Source organism: Sipha flava, unplaced genomic scaffold (genome assembly GCF_003268045.1).
Source record: "Sipha flava isolate LNK unplaced genomic scaffold, YSA_version1 117_pilon_pilon, whole genome shotgun sequence".
NCBI lineage: Eukaryota > Metazoa > Arthropoda > Insecta > Hemiptera > Aphididae > Sipha > Sipha flava.
This window is the reverse complement of record NW_020271741.1, coordinates 430,838-457,307: the sequence shown is the minus strand read 5'-3', so window position 1 is coordinate 457,307 and position 26,470 is coordinate 430,838. Positions and strand designations below refer to the sequence as shown.

Below are 26,470 nucleotides of genomic sequence, written 5' to 3'. Positions count from 1 at the left end.
ATTATTCGATCTTCGGTTCTGTAAAATTACATTCCAACTTGTGTTACACAATAGACACCGTATTCATCTGTTGTTAAAATATATTTGTACGTGAATATTTTCGTCCTCATGACGTTTTAAGTTTTTCTATGATTAATGATCGAAGAAAACTCGTTATATTTAATGGACGACGAAAAGTAATTAACGTAATTTAAATATCTTGGTATATTTATAACTAAATTATTCAAAATTATGTATAGTTTTAAATTATATAGGATTCATTAAGATGAATAGATACACACAGAACTTTATCGGAAATAATTATTAAAATGGTACTCTTTGGTAATGAATTAAAAATCAATCAATTCTTTAAAACAGTGGCCTGTAAATCAATGATAATATTTAAACATTATTTTTTCAAATTTCACCAGAACATTATAGTTCACGTACGATTTACCAATTTATTACTTATTTATCGGTATTTACGTCAACATCATGTAACTATTACAAACAAGAAATCAAATATTAGTAAAGCACTTTCTCGTTAATCAATAACTTGATTTAGAGGGTTTGAACACGCATTTTTTGATTGATTAAATGAACCACGATAAAGTAATTAAACAAATGGATATTTTTCAATCCTTTTGATAATTTAAAACAATTAGATTTTATTTTATAGAAAAGCGAAATATCCACACGCAAACTTTATACTGTGCCATAATTGATACATAAATGATGCATTGGAATATTGATTATTACTATGATATACGATAAAGCGAAATTTTAACTCTTTCAAACACCTTTTTTTGGATTTATCAAAATGATATTCACTGTTTTATGTTAAAATCGAACACAATGGTGGAATCACGAGTCTGTTATTAAATAGATTATTGCAAGAAGAACAAATGAACCATGATGTAACAATAAAAATACAACGTATTGTAAGGCATTTACTATTAAACAGTTCTTATTATTGTATAGTTATGTGTACGTATATCATACAAATAAAACGTTTTCAAATAATAAATTAATAAATAGACCAAGGAAAAAGTTTTTCGGCCAGCTATTATCCCAATATATAATATTACCCCAAAAGACCATAAAGTTTAACGGCAAATTACTCTAGGTATTTTTAAAATGTTTTCGACCCTTGTGTTTAAATGTTACAAACTTCTCGATTTATATCCGTCCGAACATAAATAATATAATATAAATCGATTTTGATTACGTCGATAACTCCATGAAAACTATTTAAAATAAACTTTAATCCATGAACGTTGATTTAAGTAAACAAAATTTTATGAGAAGAAATTTATGAAGTAAAATATAATTAATATACAGAGTAAATTCGAGATCAAAGTGCATTTTAATAATATGAATAATGTGAAAAAAATAGTTAGATTGGAAAATGTAGTATTACCATAGTAATACGAGTTTATGGTGTAATGAAAATGTTGGGACATTTTTTTTTAGTATATAATTAATGATTCTTAAGAAATTCTATGTAGTATGCTGATTGGCTTATTCTGCAGAGATGGTTAATGATTTTTTAATGAAAATGTACCTGATAAAAATTATTAAGTTATTATTAATTAATTAAGTTATTCAAAACGAATTTTCCAATTACAAAAATACAATTATTACAATAATACAACCTAAATTGAATCCGCAATCTTGTTATTTTTAATTTTCTCAAAAACTGTAAAGAAAATATCTAAAATGGCTACTTCGTAGCATCTGTGTTAAATTTCCGACCTATAAAAAGAACTATATGAAACTTTTAGGTTACACCTCTTTGTACCAGAAAAGTAATAACGTACTTAACTAACTAAAAACAAACAGTGCAGACACATCATTGACCAATATATATAATCCTTTCTGCACCCGAAACGATAAAATATAACGACACTTTTTATAATTGTTATTATTTTCTCGTTAACTAAAAATAACTGGCAACACAAAATTAAATTCATTCTAAACCATTGTGTAATATAGTGACTAAGAGTTCTAGCGCGAAACGTATAAAATGCATTTTTCACGTTTACCATTATAATAACAGACGTAATAAAAATAATTGTTATTAAATCGTATATGATTTAAAAAGATTATTTATATCGAATATAGGAGTAGTCTTGCGTATGTGTCAGTAATGATGCGCGTTATGGCAAACCGGAAATTAAACTAAAAACTTTTGTGAACATTGTGCTGTTATATTATAGGACTGGTACAAAGTATTGTACGCACAAGGAATACATATATAATACAATTTTAGTTGAATGTTGCTTTTCGGGAATTACTATGTACAGCTTATTTCCAGAAAGTTTACAGAATACAGTGAGTTTTTGAATCAAAGTTGTGCAATTATATACACATCTCCGGACTGATGGCTTATGTAATCACGGTTTGCAGAATCCGAACAAAACAAAATGTATACGATAATATGTATATTTACAAAAAATAGAGTAGTTGTACGCATACGATACTTAATCATGTTCAGCTGTGGCTGCTGGGAGTTAAGTTTTGTTTAACGGTTACTCGTGGTCGCTAGCAGGGCAATGTCGGTGGTCACCCATCTGGGAGTTACATAGGTGTGGGACGCAGGTCAACCGCAACACCGATTGGCAAACACGGCCGACTTCATTGCGACACGCATCATAACCACTAGTGTTATTATTCTGCTATTAATTGTAATATTGTAACCATCTTATTTCATAATCTTACCTATTATAGAAAGAGAAATATGGAATGAGAAATAAGTGAGAAGCGTAATATAATACTCTATGAGTGAAATTGTCGTAAATCTAAAAAATGGAGCTCATATATTCAAACAGTAGAATCCCTGCGAAAGTTAATCAAGACCAAATAAAATATTAAAGTTACAGAGACATTTCTCAACTATATCAAACTAAAAAAATAATGGCAGCAGCAATCGTGTCACTAAACTCAGAAATAAAAATATTTGATGATTTATTTGAAGTACACTTTTGGAGTATAAACTTAACTAGCAATATTTTAGTAGATGCATTACTATTTTGCATATGCAAACAAGGATATCGATAGATCATACAAATAAGACCGATGTCTTGTAACAAAATGTCCAATTTTCATAACAATACATACATACAATATTATAAAATTATATATAGAAATATATAATGTAGATGCACACATAACCTATGTGATGCATTCCGATTTAATTAAATGCACAACAAACACTTACACCCGCGAGCAGAATGAAACACATAAGTACTGGTATACCGTGCGTACGTTTTTGAAGTTGTAAAACTATCGGGTGGAGATATGTAGCTTATACGCAATATTATACTTTGAAATGTTATACTATATGTGTGGATTTATTTGTTCGCTAACGAATAATAAATTCCGACATCGCCGGTGCGTTAGTTGTTATCATTATAGGTTTTCTAGTATCGGGAAACCGGAAAGGCAATAAAAACCGATGACCACTAGAAATGTAGTGAACGCATAAAGGCTAAAACTATCCTCAGATTTTTTTTTCTTTTTCGGTGGCAACTTTTACATCTCGACGAGGGGCGAATTTATGTGGAACATCCTCTTTTTTGTTTGTTGGTTCCTAATTTTTTTTTTTCCAAACACGAATATCCAAACACGAAACACCACAGTTATAATCGAACGACATTTATCAAAATAAACGGATAAACATTATACATATACTACAATACCGGCACATAAAATGTGTACTGTTTTTATTTCCTCAGTTCAAGATTTCAGATCTGAATGTGTAATTTATTTTAAGTGTAAATCAATATAACGGAATAATAAGTGAGCCTTACATTGAAAGCGTAGAGTAATATCGGTTCGGTCATCTGCCGCGAGTATAGGGAGATTCTTAAGGAGTCAGTCCCCTGCTTGAATTGAGAACAAAACGAGCAACTGCGATGCAAGTCCTTATAAGGCGTAACAGGTGTAAACTGGTAGTTGCGACCAATAACTTGAATTATTTTCACACCCGGCAACTGCAGAGAATCTAGTTTTCAGAATTAAACCCAAAGCACATACTATTATGCTAAATAATAATTAATTAATTTTTAACAATTTAAGTTCGTACGTGTTTTGGAAACATTTACGTTTAGAATGTTTAGAATGCATATAATATCACGTCCATCGGTAGTGCGCAACTGTTATTATATGTGTGGTTCATGACCTAATTTTTTATTTCTAGGGAAAGGAGAAGGAAATTTATCTTTTCTTGTATACTTATTACTTAAATACACGCGATTGTTTTAATATCGCTTTGCATTTGTAACCCATTTCGAATCGAATAGATAAACTACACAGTTGTGTCACACTCACGCGCACCCTCATAAAGTACATGCTCCATCGTGTACACAACACTGGAATGTGTATTAAAAAATTGAACCTTTGAATGACTTCCCGGCAAAACTATCATCGATTCTTCTGCTCACGGGTGTTATTGATTCGGCAACAGAATTTTCTGAATCCTTCAAACTATGACGTTAATTTCGATTTTTAATTAAACGCGAGATTGTTAGTTGAACGAATAATCCTCGATAGAACCTAATTTATCAAAATTTGTCATACCGTTATTCCGACAAAGTGACTTGTATAACAAAAAGCTACGTCAATCGTATTGATGTAACTGTGTCATCGTGATGGATGTCCATGCGTCACAAAATTTACAATTTATTCCGCGTAAAACAATAAAAATATCAATAATAAGTTAAGTAATTTTTTTGTCATCTGTATTCACGACGAAATACATCGGGTCAAGGATCGTATAAAAAAAACTTTTTTTTTTTACAAACAATAAGTACAAGAAAACACTTTTTATATTTGTCGTTATATTATAAGACATATAGGAACAGTTGCAATATTATCATTGCGAATTATAGGTCGAATTGTTAGATCAATTATTACTGTCTCTTTGTTAGGAAATTTCACGTAAACTTATTGTTACATTTGTATTACTATAATCGCTCTTATTATATCCGGAAAGTGATTTCCAGCCAGATGATCATTTTTTAATCCTTAAAAACAAACATGATGAGTATTACTGTAACGTTTTAATTTAATTTAATTTTACTAATCTGCAATTTTGTAGGTACTAAGTGCTATAATTGTTCGTTGGAACGTTTAGGGTAAGTAGTGTTCGCGTCGATTAGTTATACAGCTGAACTGTACAAACACGGATAATTATAGTAATTGGCTCAACGGCAGCACAATGTATTTACCGACAAACGAACATAACCGGGTATATAATAATTTCGTTATATTTTAGTTTTAAATTACGTTTAACTGGTTATACGGTCGAGCCACCTATACGGTACTTATCGCCGCTGATCACGATGTATCATTATAATATAATGTTACCTGGGATATGTCATTACCGCAAGCGTAAATTCATTATGATAAGCTGTTTTCTTAGCGGTGATACTTCTTGTTTAAGTGCACGACCAAAGAAAAATACAAAAAAATCACAGATTAACAAATAAACGTAGGTACACCGATTACCAAAGACCGCACTCTGTACGAACGATTTATTAGAGCTAACCAATTATTGCTTTTCCGTCGTCCGTCGTCTAGGTATTATTCGTGAAATACTACAGTAATAATGACTAGGGCCCTGTAATAATGAATATATCTGTTGAGAATAATTATAACACAAAGTCTAAATAAAAGAAAAAAATAACCCAATACCTTTTACAGTGGCATGATTGTCCTTTTTAGAGCAACTTTATATTGAAACTATTGATTTTATTGATTTTTAATCCGCTAACTTTAAATAATATTCTTGTAAAAACTCCTATAAACAATTATAAGATGTAAACAATTTGAAGCGCCTGACCCCTGAAACTGCTCCTACTCATGTTTTTGGCTTCATACTCACAATCCATTAAAATAAATAAGTATTTATAAGTCCTTCCCATCGAAAATTCTTAAGCACCGAGCCTATGTTATGTGTTTACGCAATATGTAGCTTAGCAGTCGAACGTTTAGCACATCACGCATGCGTCGCAGAACAAGGAACGATCGTTTCGCGAAGATTTTGAACAAGAAACGCACATGCGCAACGGGTAACATTAGGGTCAATTTCAATACGTTTAACCATTACAATGCGGAGTAAATACTAATGAATTATTTTTACATATGTGTATAATTAGGCATGCAGAACTAGGAAAATCACACATGCGGACGCGTCTGTTGCGCGATGTACGGCGTCGGCCGTCGACGTCAACTCGCACCGAGGTCGTCGTCTAATGTGTGCAAATGCAATTAAAATGACTTAACTGAAGCGTAGAAGACGGCAAAATGTTTTCCGGCTCAGCGGTCTCGCCCACCCATCTCCTCCTCCTCCTCCTCCGACTTTTCGTCCCTTTCGCGACGTAGGATGTAATTATTTCGCGATTTTAATTTCATCGCCGGGTCGTTCGCAGATAGACTGACTACCGACCGAGCGACCTCATCGCAACCGAAGTCATTTTCGGACGGAGTGTTACAACCTAACCGACATCAGAGCATATGAGTGACGAAAAAAAAACGAGAATTGACTTTGATCCCCATATACGAGCGTTCCATCGTTATACCTATTAGTTGTACGCATAAATAATATAATACTTAACGCACAATTACTACTCGATAGGATAAGAGATTTTCTTATAAAAATATTGTGCTCTAAACGCTAAGTTTCAATGCGAATATTTGTTTTGCCTAAACAATCGATCGTTCCGACGAACTTTCCAAGAGAACGTTTTCTAAGCGCCGCCGTGGAGGAACGACCAAGTGCCCTAGCGCGTGTTCGACCTGTAAATCCCGCAACGCCAGTGCGTTGCAGATTTGGCCGCATGATGACGACAATGATAAAAGCACGACTCGTCACAAGAGTACGAGAATACGCGCGTGGTAACGCCTAAACGGGTATAATCGTGCTCGGTTTCCCGATAGTTCGAAATGTTAGAACTCCGCGCAGGGAGGCAGCAGCAGCAGCAGCAGACGGTAGAGGGTTCACATATACTTCGTCCCGTCAACCGGGAGACGAGGAAGCGGCACGCGCGGCTCGACATTTTCGAGTGTTAACTTCGCGACGCGCAACACCCGCCGATCGCCTACGGACATGCACGAGAAACACGTGGAATCGTAGTGCCGTACGATTATGTTCGACACGCGCGCGTGTACGCGGCGGGGGGGGGGGACGATGGTTAGGGCGGTATAACATTATTTAATATTCCGGACCAACCGGAATCGCTTGCAGCCGTTTTTGATCCCGTCACGGAGCCCGCCACCGTTGCCGCCGCCACGATCGTCCTCCCCGTAACCGCGTGCAGCGCCCGGTGAGCTAGCGCGACACTCGTAGGAGCACGTAAAATGTTCGGTGGTACGCGCACGTCGGTATACCTGCATGAACAAGGCTTATCGTGTCCCCGTCTCTTCGTCATGATGATAGCTTTCTAATCGTTCCAGTGTTTAACCTGCGGCCCGACTACCCCTACCCTTCCAGGCCGCGCCCATCGATTTTGCAAGTTCACGTCCGCACTCGTATTGTGTACACATATCGTTCGAGAAACGACGTGCAGTGGTGGGAGGGTATTGTGCGATAACCGTTCCGGAGGCTTTCCGCGGAGGCGGCAAAGGGCCCGACCGTTTTGTTTTGAAATTATTCCGGTGCCTCGGAAACGCGGTAAGCGTACGTACACGTTTACAACCGTGAACCCCAGCAAGAGGTAGACGACCGTGGATATCCAAACGAATCGTTTTCACCCATGTCGTCCAAATCTTTGCGACTGTCACCGTTCGGCAAATCGAAGACGGCTGTGTTATTATTTTGTTACGATACGCTGTTCTCCATTCTGGCTAAAACACCCACGCGTGCATTGTCCGCGTAAAGTATTATCCGTGTGTTGATATTATTACGAGACCGGTCAAAAGACCTCATAACTTACGGCCCACGGTGTTAATCCTAATTAAATTATGGTACAACGTGTATAATGATACACCGGCAATAAATCATTCCAAAACGTAATACTCTATTTATTAACGCTAAGTTAGTGGTAAAATATGATTCACCTATCCCTGAGTCGCTGCGATATTGTACAGAATTTCATTATGTTCTACACTACCAAGTTGGATATCGCGTTTTACGTACCAGAAAAAAAATGTGTTTTACACTTATTCATGTCTGCATACAATAAAAGATATGTAATTGCTTTTTGCGAAAGAAAAAAAAATAACATACGCCTCGCAACAAGTAGAAAAAATAATATAAAATATATTTCTACTCACGGAATAACACGCACCCATTTGTTTCTACAATATTGACTTTTCGGATTAATTCGTCAACGACATTAATTTGAAAACGGATAGATTAACAACAGAATTTGATTTTATAATTCAAACATTTCACAACAATGACTAGAACTGGAAGCATAATTCGAATATTTGGTGATAATATTACATTTATACATCATTTGTATTACATATTGGTTTGTTCTACAAACATATTATGTACTATGCATTTCTTGTTATATAGTTTTTTTCAGAACTATTATTATTTTTATTCATAAATATTATTATTTATCAGATAAACTTAAAAAATTACAAATTTTAATGATAACTCTTTCATTCAATGATTGAGAGTTGAGACCAATGGATTTTCTACATATAATTACGTTGTACTGTTTATATTATGTTGGTTTAAAAATATAAACCATATCACGTAATATGCATTATTATCTCCACATAAAACTATTGTTCTTATATGCAATAGATTGCATAAATGGATCACAAAATAAAAATAAAAAATACATATAAAATATTGAAAATAAAATGTGATTATGTATGTATGTTGATGCAAGCGAATACAATACATAACTAACAAATACTCTATTAATACATCGCAGATCAAATGCAATGGTTATAATAATCAAAAGTTAAACATTTTAATAAACCGATACGATATAATATATGCAATCTCTTACTGTATAATTGTACAAACTAAATGTACTGCTTCTAAATAGTATAAACTGCGGTCATATACATATTGCTATTTATAGTCATACGCTGTTTAATAGGTATACGTTTGCGTGCGTTACGTCTATTAAAATTTGTATAGTTCTACTAGCAATTAAAAACATTAGAGGTATAAGTACTAACGAACCGTTTCGTTTTGAAACTTTTGCATTTGAAGCTAGTGCTACAGTAAGTGTTTACTCACAAGTGATCTTAAACGATAAGTTCATTTTTTCACACTTTTAACGCCTTCTTTTACTTATGAGTGAACACGCATTATTCTGTCTTTAATGATGTAATAAAGTATATGCGTGCACAGCTAACAATTAAGAACCAACCAAAAAGTATGGGATTTTCACATTTGATATCTACTGCAAGCCTAGATTATTATTTTGCAGTAACAAATGCACCACAAACCGTTGAGCATTTTAAAAATATCAAAATGTAATTGGAAATTTTATACCAATAAAAAATACAATACATAATATACATACTCGTAGATAGTGATAAATAATAAAAATTGTAATTTCTTAAATCGTTTTATCAACGGGGAGACCTGTGTTATATAATTTATAATGCATTAAAACACTGATACAAAAAACGTTGTCCGATTCTTCGATTACGGTTGGCGTCTCAATGACTTCGCCATAATTCGATTGTAATTGGATAAACTTTGTTCTTCTGTAACAAATAACAACTATTCGCACAAAGAAATAAAATAAAACAACGAGCATAGCACAACAGTATAGAAGTTGTGTATAATTTTACTTACGTAAAACAACACCATTATAAATATCCTCCATAAATCGCAGAACTTTTAATTTGTAAATTATAATTATATTAGCCGTAATAATATTATATAACGTACAGCTACGGAGAATAACACCAGATGAAATTCAATCAATGCGTTCATCCAATACAATGTTATGATTATTAAGATATCATTGTTATTAATAATTACATTATAAGCGTTCTAATATCCTTTCGTAGGATTCAGCAACAATAATACAATTAAATATATCCTACGCACGGGATTTATCTTCATCCAGATGAAATAGCGAGCATCGTGAAAGAGAGTTGCAAGGGAAATAAAAACTCTATCGTATGACAAATATTACACGACGGTGTAGTTCCACCAGCTCAGTAGAAATAAATAGCATTTTTACTCTTTTAATATATGTTCAAATTCAAATGTGTACGACGGTAAGAACAAAATTCTAAAAGTCATAGTCGTATGACTTATGATTATTGAGACAAATCCTACACGTATACACAACGGTTTTCTTCGATAAAATTATATTACCAAATGCCCATTTTGGTACGTCTCGGGTCAATGGTTTTTAGGGTTTCCGTTGTTTATGATAACGAGTCCCCCCCGCCCCACTGACGGCGCGACTTCTCGTCGTAACGCTAACGTCAGGATAATATATAAGGGAACGACTACCACAGTGGCGACCGAGAGAGTAATAATTAAAAACGCCGTAACATCCTCTCTGGTGCTGAAATTTAATCTGCAAGCGGATTTTGCCGAGAGTGAAAACTTTTCTTGTCCCGATTAATTTATTGTCATTATTACGTTATGCGAAAATTCCTTTACCACGGTTTCACTATATGGAACCGAATGGAGAGGAAAAAAATTCCAAGTCATTAAACATTAATTAGGGGATAAATCGAATTTATTTTGTGCTATATTCTTAAAAGGAAAAATAGCGGTATATTGAACATTTTAAGAAGTTTTTAATTCTACCATATAAAATGGATTAAATTTGAATCGATAAAAAGAACACAATATGAACGAAATGTTCCAGAGAAAATTTTGTTGTCCATACCGATAAAAGGATATTATGTCATTACAATAATTAAAATCAATAGAATAACAATTTTTTACCTTAACTTCGCGATCGTAATATATGCGCGTAATACACGTAATATACGTTTATACCCTAAAAAATTATTAAAACAATCCTGGAGTCGCTGTCGATTCAGAACCATAAAAAAATTATAAAAAAAAATGTAAGATATATTTTATACCTATAACTTTCTGAATTTTTTATTTGTATCTATGTATTATTCATATTTACATTATATTACATAATACATACATTTATAACCGTTTTCTATAGCGCAGTCAATTATTTATTTCAAAACTCGAGTGCATCATAATATAAAATATTATAATTACTAATACGATAAAAAAAAGATCTTGAAATAATTGCTGAAGATGTATAACCATAAACATATTATTGTGAGTATTAAAACCTTAAACAGCTCCAAAATAAGATCCAATATATAGATCAAAACTTTTTTAACAGAAGACTTCAAGTACATATCACATAGTGTAACACTTCAAGACTAAAGTACTTTTTTAATCGAAATAAATAATATATCTCTCTTCCTAGGAAAAAAAGTTTCCTTTTTAATTTATCCATTTAATGTATATAGTTCAAACTTCAAAAAAATTTCTTCTTCGTATACAATTAGCTTCTGTTTCTCATAAAAATATAAAATTAATTTCAAAAATTAAAGTGAAAAATATTTCTAAAATATATATGTAAAAATATATAATATGTACTAACAGTGATATATTTCACAACGCAAACATCGCAAATTTATTCATTCAATTCGACGAAATCCAAACACTTTACTCACGTCTAACATTCTAAAACCATCACCTCTCCCTCCCAAAGTCTCCTACGCTTCCGTCGCCAATCCTAATAATACTTCATTATCGAATAATTTCACTAACAACTACATTTTTTCCAAATTTAATTCAGATCTTTCTTCACTAATTAATCCAGTCATTTCCCTCCTTACAGTCATACTGCAAAAGCAATCCATTCTATATTCTTTTATTTATTATTATTGAACATTTATTCCCTACCTATCTCATTAACCTAATTACCAATTATATCATATTCATCGATAATTATATCTGTTTATTTGAATGTCACTATTATGTACTTAATTTTAAGCACTTTATTAAGTAATCGTTGAGCTGTAATAGTTTTATACTTGAAGCTAATAAAAATATAAAAAAAATAAAATAAAAAAAAAACAGTTATGTTTGTTTTTACTTTTGTTTTATTTTTTCTACACTTTCAATAATAAATTATGTATCTGATATTTGTTTTCTAAATATACTATTACATTTCATCGTATTATATCTATAGAAAAGAGTATCAAGAAACAATTTTGGGAAATATAAGGTCTGCAGTCAACCGTTTACATATGAAAAAAATATAAGATTAAGATTAACGGTACATGAAATAATGGCACAAACCCAGTATGTTCAATAATTATTTTACCGGTGAGTTTATCATAGCTGCAGCTTGCATACAGCTCAAGAGAAGATCTCGTAATAGGAGATTTAATATAGTATAATTACAATATTAGTAATAATAATTAAATTTAACTGAAAAAAAAAAACAAAAAAAATAATATATTGTATCTTGATAAACAAAGGACAAGTTTAAATGCGTTAGCGAAAATACTCGACTAAAAATATAGTGCTTAGGCTTTTTTTAATTTTTTTTTTTTTTGTTCTCTCAGGCAACAAACAAGAACCTAAAAATTCTGAATAAATGAAGAAAAACTAATAATACATACATGTTTCATACTTCGGGTAAAATAAGGAAGCCATAATGGTTTTAAAATAATGTGTTTTTATTGCAACTAACAATTTGGAAGCAGTTAAGTAAATTATGTAACATATACACACTTCTCTGTGTAGATCTTAAATCACTCACGTATTGTAATAATTTAAAAATTTCTATGCAAAGCTCACACTATTATTTTTGTTTTAGTCGCACTAATTTCGAGCACCTGCATATTATAATGCCGCTTAAAATCAAACATAATAATAGTCGTTCAAATGTCAAACAATAACACAACTAACTATAGTATAGTTGCTATCGTTTATTTTTTCATTGTTTTTATTTATTATAATATAGGATTTAATATTAAATATTTAAAAAAAAATAGCGATAAAAATGTATTTATTTTATTTCATAAGTTTTTCAATAGTTTTAGTATATTACAATAATTGTTATAATAACTACAAATTTATCTTTAAAATTATTATAATCGTTTCATTTCACATTAATCTTGTTTTATTAATTTAATTGGTTAATTTCTGTAAATCAAATAAAATTTATAAATGTTAATTTTGTTCTCAACAACAATTTTATTAAATTCACAATCGCCTAGTACAACATTAAGCTACTTAGACCATTTGGATAAATAATACATTCTACAAAATTAAAATTACATTTTCACTTCTATGTAGTTTCAGTTTTAAAAATATTGAGTGAAACAGTACGATTGCAATGTTAGTTGACATGTGTGCCGGACCAAACAATTTCGGTCGAGAGAACCTTGGCTTTGTAATAATTAATGGCCCGCATTGTATGAGTTTTGTGGTTTTAACCTCGATTTTCACCTTGTTTGAAAAATATGTAAACAAAAAATAAAAACTCATAGATCCGTTTTACTTAGTATATGACCTACACGTTAAACATAATAAATATTATATGTCATATGAGTAACTTCTCATCGGTCGGAAGGAGCACCCTTTAAACACCTAGAAAGTTACTACGATGTGACAAGACCAATCCGTTGACCGAAAACAAGAGAAATATTATTTATTATTATTTTTTTTTTTTTTTTTGTGTTAGGTACATTATTGCATTTCAGATGCCTGACGTCTGTCCGAAGCAATGACGCAGAAAAAAAAATACAGTAAACGGCCCAAAAATACATAACGGAAAAGGAATCTCTAAGAACAAGATAAATAGTGGCCAAAAACAGAACTCACACAAGTTTTTCCTCAGATGATTTATTATTGCTCGTTATTCTCCATAACGGTTTTCTTTATCACTGCTCCTGTACGGCATCATTTCGATTTATATTATTCCGAGAGAATTTACGTCCTTTGACAGTCTTTATAGTTCAGACCTATACTTCAAAATATAATATATTGTTCATTTAATTTATTTTATTTTTTGTCAAAAAAATAAACTGGAGTTATTTTTCAAAGTTTATAATATACGTGATTCGCATGAAAACAATCGCGAATATTTAAAATTCCAAGCACTAGAACATACTGTCTACACCCATTTATCAATTATTATTCAGAAAAGCAAACGATAACAACGAATTATTAAAAAATTAGAGAGAAAAAAGTTAGCAAAGACTGTCAATAGTTTATTATTATAGCCATTCTAGTTAAAAAAAAATACAGTTCCTCTTAGAATATTTTAAGATAGTTAAAACAGTAAAAACAACAAGGCATTTCTAACAAGCTACATTATCCCTCAGGTGTCGTAGTTACACATAAGTTTGAATATGAAACTTTCTTATACAGAAAAAATAAAACTATTAAACACTAAAATTAATCTTTTCAACGGATATTTTTATTAACTTGGGGATGCTAGTGATTTAAGTTGACCTAATGACCTATATTTAAACTGTATACTTTTTTCGAATATTATATCACTGAAGGACGAAGTTAAATTATTAAAAACTGATACGACATTTGACGTGTAAAGACATATTCAAAACACAGTCGTGTAAATACAATTTAAATTTTGTATAAACGTGATGAAATAAAAGAATAACACAATGTAACACATTGACTGACGTAGTTGTAGCATATAAATGCACTCATTAATGCCCTTATCAAAAGAATAAAAATTAATTAATTTAAAAAAAGAAAACTACATTTATTCATTCCTCGATATATCGTTTTCTTTGAAAAGTTGTTAGTATATTATTTTATACTTCAAACTGAAGAAGAAAAAAAGATAAAAAAATAAATTTAGTTCTCGAAATAATATTGAAATTGTTTTTATGAGCCGAAATATATGTTTAAATATTATAACAGTTATACGGATATGGGTAAATTAGTGGGCAAAATAAAGAATAAGAATACCATACAAACCAGGTGTTCCTGAATATAAATATAACGTATAACACACACACACACACATGCGAACATGTGTAAAACGTATATTCCGTACGTATATACGGTTGGATGGTAACGATTTTTTCTCTGGTGTGTTTACAACTGCTGTCGTACAGGTACATTTTAAGAGATCACGATAGGAAGTTTTGTGACGCCTGAAATGTGTACATGTACGTACATGTATTCAAATATTAACCAAAATCATAAAAAGATTGTAATAATACACGTGTCTATAAAACTATAATGTTATAATTGAAAGTTCAAGCAATACCGTATTAATATTTTTATTACTACTAGGTATGTGTTCTCCACGATATACGATATCGGTAAACGTTGGTGTTATTGCACCTCGACGTATTACTGCTCCTTTCACGAGATCAAGTAATGTTGTACATAACTTTTTGAAACGTTATTATGTAGTGCCTTCCCCCGACTGTACCAAATAGTAAATATTGTTCGGTATAATTTGGCTATTTTTGTCCTCTATCATTATAATAACTATATATTATTATATTACACGTTTAACGGCATCGTTAAAAAGGTCCACCCAAATCCGATTTCATCGTACACCACACCATGGATTCGATGACTGTCGTTTATGATCACGATTATACACTGAAATATAGGTGGTTTGGGAAAACCCAAAGGATATTGTTATTTACGACCAACGTGAAAACTTTTCCCGAAGGAAATATGAATTTTGGTTCCATCGTCAAGTGCCTTTCACGCAGTTCTTCATACGAGTGCCAAAAAAAGAAATAAAAGAATAAGAAAAAACAGAAATTTATAGTCTAGCTAAAAAGTTTGCTCTGATAAAAAGCAAAAAATAATAGATATAAATTCGAACGCATTATTTTCTTATCTATATACTGCATGAGTATTTGGAGAATAAACAAATTTAATGTCCGATCTACAGTGCGAACTCGACGCGAAATATTTGGTTCACATATAAAATTCAATTTTTCTATGTTTCGATTACTCAGACCTCGTCGTAGTATGAGCTCCTCGAGGCGTTACAATTGCATTTTAGTGCCAAATAAAACAAGACGATAGGTTTTTTATGATATTCTTGGCAAAAATTGTATACGTTGTTCATTCATGAAAAACTAATACATCCGGTGATCCTATCGTCCAAATACCTAAATGGACTTCTCAGAACACATTGAACAAACTCTAGCCGAACTCATTGAAAATTCGAACAGTTTCCAACGCATTGTGCTTATTTTTACTGAATTCGATTTCCTCGTATCACATACAAATACATGCATATAACGAACGCACTGATTTCGGGATTTGTTTAAAAAAACATCAAAGACAATTCATACACTCCGATTGACTTTTTTAGTTTATTAATTTCGTCATGAAATACCCAGGTGTAATATATAATTGTTTTTGTATTATATTAATTTAAATTAATCCTTTTTATAACGTAATTATATTAACACGAATCAGAACTGTCGGAACTTATGATAAAAAATGGTTTACTTTAATTATTGTTTACAATACATACATATAACCAATGGTACAGAAGAAAATTACGATTTCTATATCGTAATTTAACTCCAAAAATCTTCATATTTAATTTATAGGTATTTATAAACAAAACCAATAAATGTATGCATTAAACATTTTTCAAAATATGTATCATTTAGATAAAGAACCACTTCCAAAAACATAAAATTTTAATATATTATACCTCGAAATTGTTGGGTTGCATTTTCGAGAAAGAAATTTATAATATTATTCAGAACAAAATATTAATTCAACTTACAAATAATAAAACGATTATTTATCACAATAAAAGTATTTTGAAACATCAAACATCAACATGCAAAATGTATGGTTTTTTAAACTTCTTAAGTGACTGATAAAATAGATAAATAAAATCGTTTACGATTAAAAGCAACTAACGATAACCGATGCATCTATACGTAATTCTAAAATAGTGTATTTTATAAATAAAATATTTATATTGAATGGTTTTTGAGTCAAGTAAATTATTTATTATTTAATTAACTGCTATATAATTTATCATAGGACTTAGTGCTAACGAAGAATAACTTGAAATAATTCCCAACGTTAGTCCATTATTTAAAAACATTATTCCAAAGTTATATTTATGTTTCAAACTAAACGCCGTTTACCGAAAAGTCATATTGAGTCTACATTTAAATTTAAACATTTTTAAATATTAAAAGTTAGTTTCAATTTGTTTTTTATTTTAATACATATAGTCTGCATATTTTATTTATAATAAATTCGGAACACAATAAAATAATATTTTATGCTGTATATTTCTAAAAGAAATGTAATGTTTTTTTTTTAATGTTTTGCAGTACTCATAAGTAACTAATAAAAATCTAAATTAGTAAATTATTAAATATTATAATTTAATTAAAATAGATTGAAATATTTTTAAACTTTCGTCAAAGTAAAAATTAATAATAACTATGAACAATTGATTAATGAAACATTAAACATGTGCAACGAGATCGGGAATGTTGAAATACATTCATTTATTATCTATAGTCATTATTATTTAATTTAAATATGTACAGATTAATTTAAAGTTTTTTGTACGAATTCTCAGTGGAATAGATAGAAAATTTGTTGAACAAAAATCGTTCATTATTATCTGACGATAATAATAATTAAAATCAATTTTTTGAAATACTTATATCATTCTACTACGTGGTTTTTGTTGATTAATATGCCTTATCAGAGGATAGAGACCACTCCCTAATCTCCTTTCGATTCTTTTGGGTGAACAATACTATCCGCACACGGAAATAATATAATCATATAATCAAATGCATATTTAACCGCATGGTAAGGTGTTTAATACCAAAATGCACATCAGCTATATTTGTGCACACACATTACTATTTGCGCGCGTGATCGCGCAGATATATCCGTTTGTTTTCAACAATATAATATAAAGTCGTATATAAAGAGAGAAAAATTACAATTATGATAAATAACTGGTATAATAGCTTCGCGTTTTAGCCGAATCCATTCGAAGAGTTTCGGTCTAAGCGATTCGAACATATATACGTGCGAGTCTGTAGAGTGATGGTGCAGGATAATATGAAGGGAGGATATGACGACGGCGTCGACGATGGTCCTTTCCACAACATTCTGAAACCCTTGAGCGTGTGATATTTATTGTTTTGGGGGTTCCAGAATAATTTTAAGGGTTCCCTGCGGACAAACGCGTTTATTGCTAATTAAATCGAAAGGTCGCTCGATCGATTTTTTTCCTTCCCCACCCTTCACCATCAAAAACTTTTATACTTACGTAATAAACACCCGCGTCGTATCGTATCCTATAATAGTACAACGATGCAGCTTTTAACAAACCGTATAGGTGTAGTGTAGAACAGTCAGGTTCTTGAGGGGGCGCACGACGAGCGTCTTAAATCGAATTCGTAACAACGTCTCGGGTGGAAATGAGAAAAAAATAATAACCATCTCTAAGACGATGGTAATAACGAGAACGACCTACCAGCAGTTCTAGACACACCGAGTATTGGATTTGTAAACGAGCACCCGCGGTCGGTCGTTTCCGTAGTCAACAGCAATAACACATTGTAGTCAATCACGGGATATGAAATGTTCGCGTTATCCCTGTAGAAAATATCGAAAATATCACAATCCAGCTGATATTAAAAACCACGCGAACAGTTTTGAGACTTATCTTGATGAAAATATCTATTACTCTATCTAGATAGAAACATAAACTTAATACATTTGTCTATATTCTGTTTCAAAAGAGAACACACTGCTCTAACGACCGATTTTCGTTCGCACCTCCCACCTAGTATCCTACTTACTCACTACCTAATCCTACTAATTGTAACGTACATACATCCGGTGCCAAATATCACAGCTAGAATATTATACATGTCGACTCTTGCGCTATCCGTAAAACGCGGCGCACGTCTTGTCTTTTTTAAAATATTCTAATACTTTTGGATATTCATTATGAATCAACTTGAACAACAGAATTATTCAATTTATTTTAAGCAATTCAATTTAAACCGCTGTATGTTTGTCGGACAATTTTATCGACAACCGTCGCGCGAAATCGAAGCCTCGTATCGGCAAAAATGAGAAAAATTAGAGTCCGGTGCAAGAACCCGGTTTTTTTAAATTTTTCAAGAGAAACAAATAACCAAATAATTTGATTTCTGATAGTGGTATACATATTGTAAAAACATATTTGAATTCTTCAAATGAAGATCTAACTAAAAATGTATATATATTTACATTTTAGATTATCTTAAGTACATTATTTTATAAGTACAAATAAGAAAACATGGAGATACCTGATTATTGAACCGAAATGAAATTTTTTTTCCATATTTTGACTTAATAACTATTTATGGTGAAAATACATATAATCACTAATAAAACAAAACAGTGTAACTTTAAAACTCTATATGAAAAGTATTACACTTATCTCTGAGTAGTAACCGGGTATCTCCGGAGACATCTAGTTAATGCACCAAACACTGTTACCAGGCATCACCAATCGTATGATAATACATTATTTAATTAACCGATATACACGGTTATTGCACCTAAATGTTCACAAAATTATTCTTAATTAGAAAATGCAAAAACCTGAATTTCGAAAAAAAATGGAGATACCCGGTTATTACTCCCGAACACTTCAATTGACCTCCAGTATATGCGAGAACGGTATGTTTTCTTTTGAAACCGAATATGTATTTCAGATGAACATTTTAGTTATCTAACCTTTATTTATCTATTTTATTCTTAATGTCTAATTTTCAATTAACCTTTAAAGTGCTACGGAGACTAAGAGATTATTCCATGAATTTCCTGAATAGATGTCGTAAAAATAATCAATAATGATTATGGGGGTAGTTAAAATTAATATGATTGAAAAAGCAATTTTTATCTAAATAAAAAATTATTAATCTAGTCTGAACATTGCATGGGATTGGGATAATTTATCTGAAAAAATTAACCTAAATGTACGTTTTCCAAAGCGCGACACTTAGCCGCGACATGTCATCAATATCTATTTATACGAAGATAGTATCAACTGTTTTGCAAGACACGACCGACGACATAACTGCTCAATGAGCATTACCACGCAAAACGTCATGACGACCATAGAAAAATATACCATATATTATATTATATATTTTCAATTTTCAATTTTCCTCATCTGTTCACTTTTTTTTTTTTTTGGTTTTAGATAAAAAAATATAAAATATTTTTCATCTCCTTCTTCCAATAATAAAGTCAAAATGTTATTATTATTAATATACATCTCCATAATTATTAAAACGAAACTGTATTAAATATTAATTCAAATTAAAATAACACACGCGTCTGTATGTGGTCAGGTTTGCAAGTGAACTGAATATTATGTATTTTGTAGCTATCAAAAATGCGTCGCGACGACAAGTTGCAGTGATTGGTCATGGCGACGTGTCGCGTCTTGAAAAACGTATCTTAAGAATTATCTACTGGAAACAGTTAAACTGTAGAAAAATATACTTAGATATAAATAATGTAAATCAATTATTATAATAACTTCATGATTAGACTTAAAACAATGATTATCCGACTATGGAAATTTATTCTAACAAATTTGTAACATATTATTATAATAACTATAATTGCATTCTCATTGATTTCGATAGAATTTAAAATTCCAGCATTTTATCAATACAATAATTACTCAATGATTAAAATATCAGATTATTGTATGTATACCACTAATCATGTATCGATTTTCAAAATTTTAAGTATATACAATAACAATTTTCACAGAACAAATCGTTAGTGTATTAAATTAAAACCAATATGACCAATTACGTTTTACGTATTAAAATTATGTTTAAATTAACATGGTACCGCATAGATTGAACAAGAACGATTTTTTTTTACATACTAATCATATTGTTCTTCCTATTTCTGTTTGAGCAAATAATATATTTCATAAAATCTACAGAAACCAAAAATATCATTTAAAAAATGTAAAAACATAACGTCATATGATTAATAAGTAAACGGTTGGTAAAAAACAAGTTCAGGTACTAAGGAAATCTGATCCTTTTATTATTATTATTATTATTATTATGTAACATTAAGAATAGTATAGATTATGTTAATTTTTAAGGAATTAAATATGAAATACTCCTTACCTACTACTACACAATTTTGTTGTTTACTATAAATCATTGTCCAATCATATTAGAGGGAAATTATTTTTCTATTTAAATAAATCTCATGCACATGTACTATCTCAACATTATTATCATCCAAATCAGCTCTCATAAAATATCTATAATCAGATTATCACACCTGCATCTCCAGGAACAATAATGTTATGCCCAGTACGTGTTTAAATATCTTCTTTGGTGTAACGTTTATCTTTTATTTATTTTTAACTTCCGTTATGATTTATGGCTATTCAAACAGTATTCAAACGTTTCGAACGCCTGGTTAGGTTGTTACTGTACTAATATTTCATTCGAAAGAAATTAATATTAAGGATCAACTGTTTGTCGCACTAAATAATAAACGACGCCGTCGTAAAGATATTTTAAACGTGCGACTTTACGGGCTCAGTACATTTACTCAACGTGATTTTGATAAATGAGGAGACTAAACGCTGCGAAATTAAACGAGCTGAAAAAATGCAATGGACTGAGAGTGAATAGACGTAATGTGATCACAGTCGTTTGTTACTGAAGAAAAACGGATTTTAATATACGGCTAAAGTATCTCTGTTGAGTCTGCACCAGTTGCATATAAAAAATAAAAATAAATGATGAAATATGCTTAGAGCAAGTAAAAAGAAACAGTATATGTATACACATATATATACACAATAATGAACTTATAAATACGTTATAATTATTCTTATTGCTCGAAAAATATATCTAAATCATAAGTTATTGAATTATGCAAATACGACATTTATCCATCTTAGAAACATAAAAATATTACCAAGATTGCATGCGTATATTAATTCTATTGAAAAAATAAATAACACTTTATGATTCAGATAAAGTTGAATATCACATTTCCAAACCATAATTTTTCTGCAGTCAGAGCTCGAAAATTTATGTGCCAAATTTTTCATTCTTCTCTCGGTTTTTTTGTATTTTTTCCAAAATTATTGTCATTTGAAACACGTTTATATGCCTACTGTTTGTGTTATTTTTTCTGGCATCAATCAATCATGATGAATATAGTCTTTTAATGATGCATATTAAGTATAGATACTCAATGAAAAAAAACATAAAATGAAATAAAAATAAAGTTTAAAAATAAATTATCAAACTGTATTTGAGTAATATTTTTAACCCGAATAATATAATATATTTCATTACTAAACATTGATCTTAAAAACTACATAATTTTATAATTCATAATCATTTTTTATGAAATAGTAATAACTATTGTATATTGTGATTTCGATGATGTCCACACTACATGATTGATGACCGAGTAGAATATTAAACTAATTAAAAGCCGTTACCAATTTCATTCCAGAAAAACAATTAAATAGTTTTAACGTTTTAAAAGTATTATATTCGTTTATAGATTCTCACTGAAAGAATATTGCTTTGTAATCGAATTAATTGTCAAGCACCAAAACCAAGAAAAATTTAACCATTTATAACATAATATGATTTTATTTTTATAACTAGCCACTTTTCACCTATTAGTATTTGCAAAGATTCCAAATAAAATTATGTTCTTCAATAGAATTTCTCGCACCGTAAAATATGTAAATCATAAGAATAATTTCCACCGTTGATATTTATAAACAATGTATAAAGTAACTGCACAATAATCCAGATAGAATATTTTAAAATGTATGCCAGTGGAAATTTTCGAAGGCACTTTCGATTCGTCTTATAGCTGAGTTTTGAACTAGCAAATCCGCTGCGGTATTCATTAAAACATGTTTTTTTTTATCTTTATCAATTAAATATAACAAGAAATGTTTGCCTTTTGGCACCGCGGCTGAACAATTACGTAACATTTTTAAACGTTAATCGCATAACAAGTATATACATTAGATAGATTTACCACGAATTCATGCATTAATCAACACCGCTAGCGCGAGTGTGCATCACCACGGACGTGATTCATAATCGACCCAGTGACGTATTTGAGAGGGGGTGATGGGGGCAATCGCCCCCCCCCCCCCAAGAATTTTTAGACCAAGACAATTTTTATGTAAGTAATGGGTATTCTATTAAGAAACAAAAATTATGATTTATTTTATAGTATTACTACATTTGAAAACGTTTCAAATTTTACACTAATTTAAATAACACAAAACGCTAAATTTTTCTTAACGTTTAACTGTCAATAATGGTAAACGAAAATTTTTTTAAAGGTTTAAATTTGTATAACGTTTAAATGCTTAAATTGAATAACGTTTAAATTATTTATAGTGTTAAACGCTCAATTGCTTATAATGTTTATATGTCTCATAACGATAAATAATATATATTATTTTGATTGAAGACCATACTTAGTGAAAAATTAGATAAAACATAAGCGAAACTTTCAAAACAAAGATAGGTGTTAAAAAAGAACTACACAAAAGACAATTTTAAGTGGATCCGGCATTAGATTAAAAAAAAAAAAAACTACAAAACGCCCGAAATCATATTGATCAAAATCCTATAAGAACTATTCCGTTATGAAACCACCGATCGTTTATTATTCAAGAAAAATTCCGTTCGGTTCGGCTATATTTATAGGTCATAATTCTGAGGACGAAGGTCGCTCCGCTAACCATTTCCTCGTTTTATCTCCGAACCACGTCTTGAGTAACGACGTACACTACTTATCGCTATTTAATTATAGTTGTGAAAAATAAAATATCAAACACGTCATCACGTGAAAATAAACAAACTTTTATAAATGTATGATTATATAATTTTAAATACATTATATGCATCCAATTGGACCAATATACTTTTGGTAAACCATGATGTACGCGTATTATTATAATACAATCGTTTTTTTATGTTTTTTTTTTTTTTGACAAGAACCACCACATACACACACAAACATGGCCTCATATGTATAGTTAGGCCTAACCTAAAATGTTTTATTTTTCATAATTTCGGATTACTTACAGCTTAGTGATGTTCACGGGTACGTCATCGGGTACCCTCGTAAGTCCCAGATTCCTGCACGAAACCTCTGTCGGCTCGTGGTGATCGCATCGACACTGAGCGGGGTACTCGCAAGATTGCATGAAATTTATGTCCGCCGATGCAAGCGACAGTATTATTATCAGAAACGGGGCCGTCAGCAGCGCGGATTTCATTGTTCGGTAGATTATAAACGAAATCCGTCCGAGTAGGTAGATCTCAGGTCAATGTTGATGACGCGAGCGCTTCAACCGATTTCTTTAGTCTAAGCCGACATTTCCAGACTTCCAAATAAGAATTCATTTCGATTGAACTCATCGTTCCGTCGTCAACATATTGTCAAAAATCTGAAAATTCAATAAAACAAATTTTTTTTATTTTAAATTTAATTTTCCGACGACCGGAAAGTACCAATATAGTTAAGTCGGTTAATCGTATTTTAATAATATTATCATACAACCGTGCGATTTAATTTCATACTCTAGTTACGGGTATTTTATACATGTACTATATACATTTTATGTATATATACAAATCGCACCAAATACACACTCACATACATGAGAATATTACACTTTCTATAATATTATTTCTTATTGACGGCGCGATACGCAGAATATTATAATTTAATAACTATTTAGGGCTAATTACTCGTCGGCTAGTTGTCACGTTAGAAATATCCAAATTCCATGTAATTTTTATTCGATTAATTTTCGTTCCGGTTCGCACACATATGCATTTATGGACGTAAAGTAGACCAAACGTAAATATCGTTTATGCGCGCGCACAGCATTTTAACCTCATTAATAATGTAAAAGTAGTTTTGAAATGAAGAGTGGACAATCATAATAATACCTACGGAGTCCAGTGTTTCCGGACTTAATGTGGTACGTTATTATCGAAATTTTCGTACTTGTCAACAATGCGTTGTGATTTAATGCAGGGTCAATATTTTAAAGCAGACGCAAAGGCGTGTATCATATATGTGCGTCTATCGTCTATATGTTACGTCATTGTCGCCATTGAAAAAAAAAAAAAAACGATATAGGTGAAAGTTGATTTGCAAACAACGGCAGTGAGCTCCTGCAATCGTTGCTTGACTCAGTCTAGGATCATAATTCGATTTGACTATCAACACATACTTGTACTTTGATATAACGTACTTGTACATAAGATTCGCAACTGAAAATTAAAAACCAAATACTTATTATTATAAACTCAGTGCCTGACTAATTTCTTTATGGAACCCAAGGTTTGGAAAAAAAACATGTCACCGTCAAAAATATTATAAATTTAAGATTTAGGATAAACATTTTGAATATTGTCGAACGAAAATAATAAAATATTTTATGTTAATCTTGCACTCGTTCACTGAATTAATAACCGACCCATAAGCAATGAAAAATAGTGGGCGGATATTTGATGATAATCACCAGCAGTGGGTCAATACAACAGTCTAACTATTGTTTCGAATTCTGACCTTCGAAAATAATATTAAAGAAATTAACCATTTAATTACTATCACGTTTTTTGAGGTTATTGTTTGGAATTATTAGGTGTTTTTATAAATAAGTTACACAAAAAAAAAACATAATAAATGATTTCATGTCCTTCAATAAAATTCAAATGCATACTATTCCCACTCTTGTCTTTCAAACAATGAACTATTTTTTGATAAACTAAATTAATATAATTAAAATAATAATTGAAATATTTTTCAAACCAAGTTTGTGGTAAATATAATAGTACTTATTTACTTATTATTTTCAAACTCAAAGCATTGAATTTCAAACCGCTACACACAACGATCAAATAATATTTATTTTTTTTATAATATATAATTATTATATTAATTTGAACGATAGTAAATATTCTACAACGATTAAATAAATGAATAAATAAGTTTTATACGTATGTATTTTAAATAAACAATGTATAAATAATATCCATAATAGGTACAGATTTTATAAGACATTTTATTATACAACTCTGAGTTTAAAATCAAATTAAGATCTTTCATTCAACTACTACTTAAAAAGCAATATTAAGTACCTTTACATTTAATAATATAATCATTATCAAATATCGTGTTAATTTGAAGCAAAATTTAAAACATAAATTTAATATTTTTCAAATATTTATGAAACCAAATTATTTACAAGCTTGTAATTATTAGGAAATCTGAAATAAATAATTTGTTGATGTATAAATCGTTTCAATAATGGTTATTTAAAGTATAAGTTAATTGAACCTGTTAAATAACGAAAAAAAATTAAGTGTTTGCAACTTCAAGAGGATAACTGAGCAATTCTTTTTTCATAGCACTTTAAAGTGTATATTACCTATACCAACGATAATT

At 30.6% G+C, this 26,470-nt stretch overlaps 1 protein-coding gene across 1 annotated transcript in view; it reads right to left on the bottom strand.

Annotated features, from left to right (window-relative positions):
• The window catches only part of LOC112693707 (lutropin-choriogonadotropic hormone receptor), a 113,781-nt gene that overhangs the window by 85,777 nt on the left and 1,534 nt on the right, over nt 1-26,470 (bottom strand). Inside the window, exon 2 of the mRNA XM_025568900.1 lies at nt 24,094-24,458. Within this exon, the coding sequence (XP_025424685.1) occupies nt 24,094-24,287 (194 nt within the window). The 5' untranslated portion in view covers nt 24,288-24,458. The remainder of the gene's footprint in view (nt 1-24,093; nt 24,459-26,470) is intronic.